At 47.5% G+C, this 12,259-nt stretch overlaps 1 protein-coding gene across 1 annotated transcript in view; it reads left to right on the forward strand.

The window, feature by feature from the left end:
• Positions 1–4,437: 4,437 nt before the first annotated feature.
• Igfn1 (immunoglobulin like and fibronectin type III domain containing 1) overlaps positions 4,438–12,259 on the forward strand; it is a 59,465-nt gene continuing 51,643 nt past the window's right edge. Inside the window, exons 1-7 of the mRNA XM_035445829.1 lie at positions 4,438–4,442; positions 4,527–4,623; positions 5,361–5,381; positions 6,614–6,686; positions 7,069–7,191; positions 9,194–9,333; positions 11,030–11,129. Coding sequence (XP_035301720.1) covers positions 4,438–4,442; positions 4,527–4,623; positions 5,361–5,381; positions 6,614–6,686; positions 7,069–7,191; positions 9,194–9,333; positions 11,030–11,129 — 559 coding nt within the window. The remainder of the gene's footprint in view (positions 4,443–4,526; positions 4,624–5,360; positions 5,382–6,613; positions 6,687–7,068; positions 7,192–9,193; positions 9,334–11,029; positions 11,130–12,259) is intronic.

A 12,259-nucleotide genomic window follows, 5' to 3' on the forward strand; every position in this document is an offset into this window, starting at 1 on the left:
GCGGCGCCACTATGCCCAGTAACTGGATCCCCCACTCTTATCTGCCTCCGGGTTCACTTTAGGATCTCCCAGTTCCTTCAAATGGGTTCACTGCTTCTTACCCAGCATCCCAAGTTCGTTGGAGAGACCTAGTCTTCTCCACCAGGAAAAGTGGTTTGGGGTTTTGGTTTTGGTTAGGGTATGACTTAGCTAAAACTTGGGCAAGGATTTTGGGAGCCTGGGCTGATGCTGCCACAAGTGACAGCTATGCGGTTGTCATGAGAAAGTTGCATGGTTGACATGAGGTCAGAGTGGGTTCCACCCTTGTTACAGTTCTGGGGAAAGATGGTCCAAGGGCATCTACCCCATAGGCTTGTTGCTCTTGTATGATGGTCATAGTGAACTGGACCTGTGCTCATAGTTTGGGCATAGAGAAGGGAAATTTGCCTCCTGCCCAGGACCCCTGGAGACCCGCCCTCCTACCTCCTGTCCAGGTGAAGCCTCTTTTGATGCTGAAGTGGGTGTGTCCCACAGGACTCCCTTCCCCTCACCATCTTCAGTGAGTTATTCCCATAGCTTTAGAGAAGCCACTGACAGAAGTGGAAGGAGAGGATGTTCACTTCCACCTGTCGCCAGCATCCCTGGATCACCCCACCAAATGGGAGCCAATAATTAACTACCAAAAAAAAAAAAATGCTGTCACAATCCACAAATGGTACAATTACATGGTAAGGTGTTCTTCACTTGTGAGTTAAAAGTATCCATTGGCTAAATGGAAATACTTATGGTTATTGTCCATTTGTAAAGAAGGCTTAGAAATCAAAGTAACCGGGTCCTTCTGAGTACTGATAGTTCCTGGTGTAGTCTCTGCCCCTTTGTTTTTTACTGAGGATGGAACCCAGGGCCCTATACATGCTAGGCAAACTCTTCACCATGGAGCTGCATTTCTAGTCTAGTTTAGTAGACTTCTTTAATGACAGGTTCACTACCAGAGACAAATACAGCCATGGGGGCAGCAAAATGGAATCCCTTTATCTTCTCTTCAGCTTTTCAAAAGTAGAGGAATCTAGTTGCCTAACTCATGTTCCTAGCTGTGTGATAGTAGGGACATGGTTTAGTCACTCACCCTCAATGCTCCCTTCTCTGTAGACTGGAGATAATACATTTCTATTTCATGTGAACCACATGAAGTAACCAGTGTAGTGAATGTCACATACGTCACATACGCTCAGTGACATAGTAAGTACTGCAGTATACTGTGGTTTTATAGCAAAAGGCAGGGTCTCATAATGACCAACTGTACAACATCAGCAATAGTATCCAGCAGAACTGGCTAGTGTCCTGTGCAGCAGAAGGGGGCCGGTCACCTCATCAGCCTGATGGAGATGGAGGGAGCAGGTTTCCAGAGTGACTTGATGCTTGGTGTTTCTCCCCACCAGGGACTTGAACCTGGCTGCTTTGCACTTCTCCCTGCCAGTACTTGGTACCTGACTCAGAAAAGGAGGGAGTTGCATTGCATTGGATCTGCAGAATACCACCCAAGAGTGCAGTTTGACTGAGGTCCAGACCCACTCACTAGCTGTGCGACCTTTGTGTCTTAGTTTCCCCTTCTGTGAAATGGGGCTAGAAATGATTTTACTTTAAGAATTTTTTTGTGAAGGATTAAGTTAGTTAATATGATTTTTAAAGACTTTATTCGTGTTTATGTGTTATGTATCTGTGTGTGTGTGTGTGTGTGTGTGTGTGTGTGTGTGTGTGTGTGTGTGTGTCTAGGAGGGGTTGACCACAGAGGCCAGAAAAGGGCATTAGATTCCTTAGAGTTGAAGTTCCAGGCAATTGTGATCCACCAGTGTGGGTGATGGGATTTGACTCTGATCCTCTTTAACAGCAGCAAGCACTCTTAACCACTGAGACCATTTCTCCAGCCCCTAGATAATATATTTAAAGACTCAAAAAACAGTCTGGCATGCAGCAAGAGTCCTATGAAGGTCAGATATTGTCCTTTTATTGTTGTTAGATGCCCTTTGAGGACCTGTCCAGCTTTGATCTTCAGTGAGAATCTCCATTGATCTAATAAACTGAACCTATAGTGGCTTTACCCCTCCTACAAACTAGAGCAGGGACTCTGACCAAGCCTCTCCTTTTTAGGAGGGTAGAGAGTCCCCATTTGCAGCCGTGGACCAGCTGGGCTTGCTTGGCAAGGCCTTTCCAGTTTCTCCAAGGCTGAAAGCAGCTTTGCAAGTATGAAAGTGACATTGGGGTCTCCAAGGTCTTTCTTCCTTTGAGGCCACATGGGATTCACTACACTGAGGTTAGATGAGAAAGACATAGGCTGATGATGGCCCATGGGGTGGACTGTGACAGGGAGGTACGATGCCCCTAGATGGAGCTGGGAGACCAGGAAAAGTGGATGGTTCTAGGGAAGTGGTAGCATCCCCAACAATGACCCAGGGAGGACAAGTGTTGAGGCACAGAGGAAGATGTTGTCCTCATCAGCCCTCACAATTCAGACTTGTTGGATGAAGCCTGTGGTCAGCGGAGTCTTGTGAATGAGCTCAGGCCACACTGTGGGCCCATCTATTGATGTCATCTACACAGGGAACACACATGGTTTTCTACTTCTCATGAGAACCCAGCCCCTCCCACCTACCTCGGTGTGTGTGTGTGTGTGTGTGTGTGTGTGTGTGTGTGTGTGTGTGTGTGTGCATGATTGTGACATGCAGTATGTGCTTCCAGGCCTTTAATTAGAACTTTGCTTTTAAAACCCTTCTCCACAGAGTTGAGAAGAGGATGTAGAGCATCCTTGGTTGGCTCATACAGCTGAGCAAAGATATTTTACACTGCAGTATGGAGCAATGGTAACCCATGAATCAAGTTACATGGAATTACCTGCTTTTCAAGTCTATGGAGCTCACCCAGAAAAATCACAGGACTATTGGATGTTACTGGCATGTGAGAGATCCTATCATCAATTCTATGCTGTGTGGAGGGACCCAGAGAGACTCAGAGGGGAACCTTCATGGCGCCTGGGCCTCTTGTTGCTTGCCATATGAGTTTCTCTCTTGTGGAGACAGGAGAGCTTTAGCATGGAGGAAGAGTGGAGAGCACATACAACCCCTTGGTCTCATTCTCTAGTCAATGAAGGCAAAGACTGGGTTTTATACCAAAAAAGAAAAGTCTAGCAGACTGTGTGCCACCAACAAGGTAGTGGGGGAATGTCACCACTGACATTTGTATATAGAAAAGTCACTGGGAAAAAAAAGGTCATAGCACTAGATCTGTTGTCTTGAATGATGATGACTGGGTGAGTCCCAGGAGGGGCTGGGTACCACATCTTTTCCTTCCTGGCTGCCAGCAACAGGAAAACTATCAATGTCTTGCACTGCTGGAGGTTCTCACTTTCACATGGCTTACTAAATGTTACTGAGTATCATATTTGAGAATAGACTATGACATCAGGGGAATGACTTGACTTTGTTGTTTCTTGGAGACCCAAACTTCCCTACTTACTGCAATGAGAAGAATCTCAGTGTGCCACAGTGCATAGAGCAGAAACACTCTTCACATGGCTCCTCTAACTCATGGCCATACCTAGGCCTCAGAGAAGAGGGCATCATCTCCTTAAGGACAGCAGAGACATCTGAAGTACTAACCATTTCCTAGTGGGCCATGTTCAGAGTCTCTCTTGCAGCTTCTACCATAAGCTGGAATGCTTGGAGACTCCAGGACTGCCTTTCTGGGAACTAGACTCTGCATCTATCTTCCATATTCCTCCAGTTCCTCCTCCATGTAGTCAGGGTAAACACTTTTAATAGTCAAGTTGGATTCTGTCATCACTCAACAGACTTTTCCAGAGAAGGCAGAATCCTACAGACCTTACCTGTCCAAACTCAGCTGCAGCTGCCCTTTTCTAGCTTTCTCCCTCAGGCTTGCTCTCCAGAGACCATTCACAGTCTGTAACTGGCTGGTCAACATCTTTCTGTCCTAGTAGCCTTCGTGAGGGGAAGGCCCGATGTTTGCTTCAACTTGTATACCCAGGGCCTAACAGTACCCGAGCCTGGAGCTTAGCCTTTGGGTTCCATGCTTCAGTCTCTCTGGGTCTTGTGACTCACTCTCAAAGTTTGTTGACTGTTTGGTACCACTATGAGATACAAATATCAAAAAGACAGTGGCTTTATGTATCAGTGTGACTTACTGTGTCAAGGGTCCCATGGGATGGGCTTAACTGAAAATTGGAGGCTGAGCATGATCAAAACGCCCCCACTCAAAGGGATCAGACACATGAGGCATCGTGGAGCAAATGTACCCCTGGCTGATCTGGTGAAGAGCTTACGATTCTGCAAAACATCAGCTGGACCAGTAGATGCCACAGGACCCTTCCATCTCTGGCCTCCTCCTAAGCTGGTCCTTTAGGCCTGGGGGCCTTGCCCTGCCAAGCCTGGGCTAGAGGAGGAGGAGATGGCGTGAGTGGGAGGGGCAGAGAGAGTAAGCAAGGCGCTTGCTGTGACCTACATCTGTTCCTGCTCTGCCCGTCCACCGCCAAACAGCCAGACAGCCAGACAGCTCAAAGTCCCTGGCAGCCGGCAGCAGCTGGAAAGAGGGAGGAAGGAGTGTGAGGAGGCTGGAGGCTGGTGGGCCATTCAGGTGAGTGTGCACTGTGTACCTGTACCTGACTGTCCGCCTGGTCTGGGAAGGGCACGGTGGGAGATGCTGGGCTGTGATCTGGCTTTTCTGTGTAGTCATCAGACGAGCCCCACGGATAACTGGCTGGCTGACCACAGGCTGGGGGCCCATTTCTAACACCTCTTAGGGAACCCAGGTATCCCTGGAGGAGGGAATTTCATCGAGTTATGTCTGAGTGGTTCTGCCCTGGCTCGATTTCCCAGGCACTGCCTGGTAGAGAATGTAATATGACAACTAAGTTAAAAATCTTACTAGCAGTTCAGAGTAGCAAGCTCAAGGCCAAAGTAGTTGAAAGGAACCCTATTTGGTTCTTCCTTTCTGTTGAGAAGTTGGAGGTAGCAGGGACCTAGGCTGGCAGAATAGAACAGGGTCTCGGGCAGCAGGCAAGAACTATAGGTCCTGGGAAGAGTTAAGGGAGACGCAGCCTGGTCCCGAACTGAGTGTCTGGTTGGGATAGGCTGAAATCAGTACATTTGTTGATAACAGTAGGGAGTCTCCCCAAATGTGGAAATAAATCATGAAGGAAAGAATTAATCCCATTTCCCATCCCCTCTAAATAAATCTACATTCATCTGTTCTCTAGCCAAACACACCTCTCACTCATTAGTCATTGAGTTTGTTTTTCTTCTAGATTATTCCTGAAGTCGCATGGCACTGGATCCTTGAACACCTGAGGCTCCTATTTCTTTGCTTCTTAGCTGGATCTGCAGGAAGCAAAGGTAAGGGGCTGGTATCTGAATTATTCGTGACATGTGACAAATAGCCACACAATCTACTAGAGCTAATGGTGACAGTGATAAGGATGGTGACTATGCCGTGTCAAACTCGACTTCTAGTGTGGCTGGGCGCCAGGGCTTCCCTTTATCAGATATTGACCTGAGGGAGAGAGGGATGGAAATCTTGGGATACCTCCCCATACTAGTGTAGCCAGCTGAGCCTGATTGTCCAAGTTGTCCTCTCTCCTGTCCACCCTTGTGACTTCTTTGAGCACAGCAGCTATAGCTCCTGTGGTGCTTATGACCTCTCCAGAATGCGTTTGGCACACTGTGGCATTTCTGCACACAGGGGGGCATGACTAGGCTGTAGAGGGGGCCAGAAATGCCAGTGAGTGGGCAGTCATGCAAGAAACCATATCAGAATGTGTGGTTCTATATTGATGGCTGGGTTCTTTGGGAAGTACAGGAAGTACAGTCCCCCCAAACAGAACCACTTGGCCATACATCAACCTCTCAGGTAGTAGGCTTGCTGGAAGATTCTTGCAAGTCTGCCTTTAACTCATTCACAGTTCCCATCCTTTCCCAGAGCCAGTCCTACTCTTTCTCCTGTGAGCAATACCATTTGGGTGCAGTGAAAGGAAGTTAAGGGGAGAGGATGGTGGGAGTACTTGGAAGAAGGGGACACACTCCTCCTGTTCATCTGACATTGTAGTTCAGGGGGAGGAGGGTGGATTTCTGGTGATCTCATTGGTTTGGGGAGAGAAGAGCTTCAGAGGCACTGAATTAGGGTCTTATCCCCACAAACCTTGAGACCTTAAGATGGAGGCAGAAGGTTCCCAGGCTCCAGTAGAAAATCCAAAAGATTGCTGGGGAGTTTGCATTCCAAAGTTGAGAGGTCACTGCTGCTGCACAAGTCTCCTTTTATGAGTTTGGTTTTATCCTCTGAATGGTGAAGGGCTTGGGTCACTAGGAGACCAGGTCGTCAGTACAGTATACAGTCCTGACACCATGGTTTTCTTTCCTCAGGAACAGGGCAGCACCTCCTTCTTCCCTGGAAATTTCCCTTGGAAATTGGTCTAGTGAAGCTGCTCTAGGGAATGGCAGGAAACAAATCAGTTTCATTTGGGGGAGGTTAGACAGGATCATCACTTGCCCCCAGCATCCATCTTAGATCCTGGCTTGTATCCCTGGTGGTGTGGGAGAGGTGGGCTGACATTAACCCGGGCCTCTGATAGGCAATTCATCTGCCAACCTCAGGAGACCAGTTTCCACCCTCAGAGGAGCAAGAAGAAACTGGAACTATGGCAGGTAAGACAGCTAGCTGCCCCTCCACCCCTCTGTTGTTCCTTATGTGGATAGATGGCAGGGAGGAGATGGAGCCCAGAGGTCTTTGGGAAGACATCATCTCTTCTCTTTCACTGAGGACTTTGAAGTTTGCTCTGCTCGACTGAGCCTCCACATGGATTGAACTTCTGCTTCCTAAAGAGGGGCCCTTTCCTGCCCTCCTTAACTGGGTTTTCTCTAGTGACACACCCAGAGTCTTCTGAGGGCACACAGCCAGAGAAGAACCACCAGATCCCCACTAGAAAGCTTAAAGGCATCCTTTACAGAGAGCAGGTGGGCGGGACAAGCCTGCCCTGGTTCCTTGATTGAATGGGAGGAAGATCAAGACTCCTCCTATGCTCTCCAGGAAAGCCCACTAAGAAGTCCTCCATCCCTGGAGTGAGCATCTGGCAGCTGGTGGACGAGATCCCGGAAGGCTGCAGCACACCAGATTTCAAGCAGAAGCCTGTCACCCAGGCTCTACCGGAGGGTAAGACCCTAGTGGATAGTGCCAAGGGAGTCATGGCTCCTGCTCTCCCACTCCTCAGAAAGCTTGGCCACCTAACCTTTCTATTCCTATGTCCATTACCTATATTCAGATGATGTCTGTCTGCCTGGATCTTTGGGAGGGACAGGAGCCTGAGGATACTATGGGGAAAGGGAATGAAGAAAGTTAACACTAGGTAGCAGAACAACAAATGCTTACCGATGCTAAACAGGGAGGCAGGATCCCAGGTTCTTTTCTCTCCTCTCTCTGCCTCAAATCTTCCACAGGAAGAGGCTATTTAAACATTTCCTTGCCAGTGTGGGGAGGATGGCTGCCAGCAAAGTGCTATGAAAGCATGAGGACCTAAATTTGGATCCCTAGTACCCACATAAAAAAATGGACACTGAACTGGGTGGTGGCACATGCCTTTAGTCTCAGCACTTGAGAGGCAGAGGCAGGCAGATCTCTGGAAGTTCGAGACCAGCCTGTCTACAAAGTGAGCCTGGAGGCAGTTACACAGAGAAAACTTGTATGGATTTAAAAATAAAGCTGGACACAGGGTACACAGAAGTGTGCCTATAATTCCCACATTGGGGAGGAAGAATTAGCAGGGTTCCAGGGACTTGTTGGACAGCTAGTCTGGCCAACTGATGAGTTTCAGGTCTTGAAACCCTGTAGCAAAAAATTAGGTGGGAAGGCTGGAGAGATGGCTCAGCGGTTAAGACTATCAGCTACTCTTGGAGGGCTAAGGACTGATTTTCAGCACCCACATGGCAGCTCATAGCTTAACTCCAGTTCCAGGGCATCCGGTGCCCTTTTCTGGCCTCTGAGGGTATCATGCACAAGTGTTGCTCAGACATACATGAAGGCAAAACACCCATGCACATAGGAGTGAAGGAAAAACATTTAAAAAATGGAGCGTGAACAAGGAAGATATGTAACCTCTCTCTCTCTCTCTCTCTCTCTCTCTCTCTCTCTCTCTCTCTCACACACACACACACACACACACACACACACACACACACACACACACACACCTTTTCTTCCAACCTTGCCCTAAAGAATCACCTATCTAGTGGCTCACAGACTAGGCTCAGGTGTGCCATTTTATTTTATATTTTAAAGATTTTATTTATTTATTATGTACACAACATTCTGCTTCCATGTATATCTGCACACCAGGAGAGGGCACCAGATCTCATAATGGATGGTTGTGAACCACCATGTGGACCCTTGGAAGAGCAGTCGGTGCTCTTAACCTCTGAGCCATCTCTCCAGCCCCCAGTGTGCCATTTTAAAAGGCCACACACAGGAGCACCCAGAGATGTGGAGTTCCTTTCCTGGCAATGAACCCTGCCATAAATTTCAGTTAACATTCTGGTATAAGAAAAATAATGGTATGGTATTTTACTTTTCTCCAACTGAAACAAGGTCATAAGACACAAGGGAGGGCCCTGGGGCCTTCAGATTCTTCTGCTGAGATTTCCCTGGCAGGAGGTGGTCGGACTGTGATGGTGAAGGCATCTTGCCCTGCATGGAACTATGGGTCTTTTCTGAGGCTGGAGTCCTATGTCTTGGGACCAACTCCTTTGAGTACCAACCAAGGCTTTCCAAGTCTGTCTTGCCCATCCTCTTAGATGGGAGGAACCAAACTCACAAATTCTCACACACTTCCTTGGTTTAGGAAAGTCCTTAGCCTGACATACCTACTTTCAAAGAAATCCATCTCCCGCTCCAGCTGCTTACCTCCCCAACCACAGACCACACAGACACATCTTTCTCTTGGGGACACCAGGCCTCTGCATGGTGGATGTCAAGCTAGCACTACCTCTGGGTACCTGGAAACTTCTGCTTGACATTATGAGTCCCAAGTCAAGGGGATCAAAGTTGGGTACTTCTTTTGGAATAGAGAACTGGGGTGCCTACAACAGGGAGGAAGATGTCAGTGTAAATCTAAATAACATCTATTGCCACTCTACCCCCAAACTGCTTCTTCCTGCCATAGGGAAAAATGCCATCTTTCGTGCAGTGGTCTGTGGGGAGCCCAGACCTGAAGTGCACTGGCAGAGCACCAAAGGAGACCTCAGCAAGTCCAGCAAGTACCAGATCACCTCTGCTCCTGACAGCATGGAGCATGTGCTGCAGGTGAGTGCTGCAGCCATTGCTACCCAGGGGTCATGGGTCTCTTCTTAGTGCCTTAAGTTCTTTTCTCTTTCATTTAATTTTTTTTTTCATTTTATACACCAACCACAGTTCCCCTCCCTTCTCTTCTCCTGCCCCTCCCCCATCCCGTCCCCATATATTCTTCAGAGGGAGTAAGGCCTCCCTTGGGGAGTTAACAAAGCCTAGGATACCAAGTTGAGGCAGGACCAAGCCTCTCCCTGCTGTATCAGGCAGAGCAAGGTATCTCTCCATAGGGAATGGGCTCCAAAAAGCCAGTTCATGTACCCAGGATAAGTCTTGGTCCCATTGCCAGGACACCTTCCCCAACAGATCAAGTCACATAGCTGTCACCCACATTCAGAGGGCCTAGTTCCATTCCATGAAGGTTCCCAAGTTGTTAGTCTAGAGTCCATGAGCTTCCACAGTTCCTTAGACCTTAAGGGCATCCAGTTCCAGGGGAGGAAGGGATGGTTCCACAGTTGGGTCTATTCAACTTCAACCCACAGTTCAAGGTCTTCTGAGCCAGGTGATGCCCTGGCAGGTTTGCTGAAACCACTGCTGGGTCACAATCCCAGGCCTATCATCTTAGCTTTGGAAAGCTGGTTACTTGCCTCTTTCTGCCTGTATTTCCTCACCTATGGAATAACATAATTACAGCAATACTCTAAAGAGTTATAAAGATTAAAAGTTCATATAAATTTTCTAACCAGAGTCCCACTTTAAAGTGAGCTCAGACAGCCTTTCACTTACCATAGGTTCACTTGCATTCTTTGCTGCTATGTTAGTGGAAAAGCAATGTGCATTAAGCAGAAACCACACACTGAGGTTTTAATTTTTCAGTTTGATCTTTTCGTGAGTTATAAATATCTATGTTCAAGTCACTTACTTTGGGCAATGGCAGCAACCTGCAGCCTCCATCAGTCAGAGGATAACGGTATTCAATAGCATATGTGTTCACCGAATTACATGAGCCATTTAACCCCCTTTTATAAAAATGGCTTAATCATCTTGCCCAACAGCAGGCTCATAGAAGTACTAACATTAAGTCAGTCAAGGCTAGGACAAAATTTGATAGGTTAGCTGTACTAAATACATTTTCAATTGATAATATTTTCAGCTTATAGAAGGTGTACTGGAATGTGTCTATCCTGTCACTAGACAAGCGGTATTCAGCCTGTCAATCAATTAGGGTTAATATTAGTAACATTGTAGACACTAACATGGGTTAATATTAGTAACATTGTAGACACTAGCCATGGAGCACTCACAAGCCTCAGGCCCTGGACCAAACATCTATCACAGAGGACATGAGTTAATCCTGATCATTCACTGTTTTTGAGATATTATTATCCCCATCTTACAAGCTAAGAAATTAAAATTCATAGATGTCAGGTAACTTGCCCAAGGTCCCATAGCTAGCAATGCATGGCAGAGATGGTCTCCAGTGCCAGGTTCATCTGACCCCCCAGAGCAAGCTCTTTCTGCGACACAGATTGCCTCCAATGGCGAGGACATCTGCTCTTTCCATTTGTTCTGGTGTCTGCTTCTTGTGATAAAGACTGTGAGCTTCCTGGGGAAAGAGCCCATGTCTGTACATCTTCATACTTCCAGCATACATCTGTGGGTAGTGCATGGAGGGAGTGTTAGCCCTGTTCCCCTGCCCTTGGCCTCTCCACAGATCAACAAGCTGACAGGAGAGGACTCGGATCTGTACCTCTGTACTGCGGTGAATGCCTACGGAGAAGCCACGTGCTCAGTGAGGCTCACCGTCATCGAAGGTGGGCTTTTCCCACGAGCCCATCAGTGAGCAGGGCATCGGTTTTCTCCAGAGAATACTCTCAGAGGAACCACAGGGTGGTGGGAGGAGAGGGAGGACCCAGAAGCTGTGCTGCTGTTTCTCCAATGCAGGAGTCCTGGCTCATCCAGTAGCACTGATTTTGTCTAACAAGACACACCTTCAGCCATACCCGGTGGCAGTTGCTCTGGATGGGGCCAGGCTCCAGGTGTTGGTTTCTAGTCCTGCAGCTCCTGCTAAGTCACTTTCTTTTCCCTCCTGGGTCTCAGTTTTCCCACTACAACAGATATTTTGAATAGGTCTACACCAGAGGGGACAAGTAGTCAATACAAAGACTAAATCCTATCTCAGACATTTTTTGCTTTTGTTTTGTTTGAAGATCTTTACATTTTGGTTTGTAATAATTGGAAGGTTGATACCTCTTGAGGAAGCAAACCTAGTCTCTCAAGTAAGCTGACATTTATCTAGTCTCTAAGTACCAGAAAAATCCTAAGAGAAGTCCAAGAAATAAAGATATAGGATTGCTTCACACAGTAAGGAGTTCTGAGGTTGAAGTCCAGGGCTCATTCTACAGCTCTGGCTGTCACAGGAGAGCAAGCTCTTCCTTAGCAGGCTGACTGGTCACTGCAGATCCAAACTTGATCCAAACACGAGCAAGAAGAGAGGGAAAGGAGAGGTCCAAGCACACACCTGCCTCTCTTATCAAGGAAGCAAAAGCTCAAAAGTCAATAAACGGAAGCTTTTTTGTATAGGTCATTGGTTAGAACTATGCCACATGATAGCTGTTATTCGCAAGAGGAAAGTGTGTACTGAGTTTCCCTAGACTCTCCAGTGGAAGCAGATGATGCAGAAGAGGATTATGAATGACTGAGGGAAAAGTCAAAAAGCAGAGTCTGATGTATTTGGCAGTTCAGGTCCCATCATTTGAACTGGCAACTCTCAGATGCTCTTTGGATGCCCTTGAGCTTGCTGTGGTTTTCAATGGCCAATTCCCTTATCCCTGCCACTTCCCTGCAGACATGTGAGTGAGTGTCCCCTTCGTGCAATGATGTTCATGGCAGAGCTTTGAGGTATCAAAGCTCATGGAAGAGCCTCATCCTCATCTCTCACTTT

Source organism: Cricetulus griseus, chromosome 5 (genome assembly GCF_003668045.3).
Source record: "Cricetulus griseus strain 17A/GY chromosome 5, alternate assembly CriGri-PICRH-1.0, whole genome shotgun sequence".
In the NCBI taxonomy this organism is placed as follows: Eukaryota; Metazoa; Chordata; class Mammalia; order Rodentia; family Cricetidae; genus Cricetulus; species Cricetulus griseus.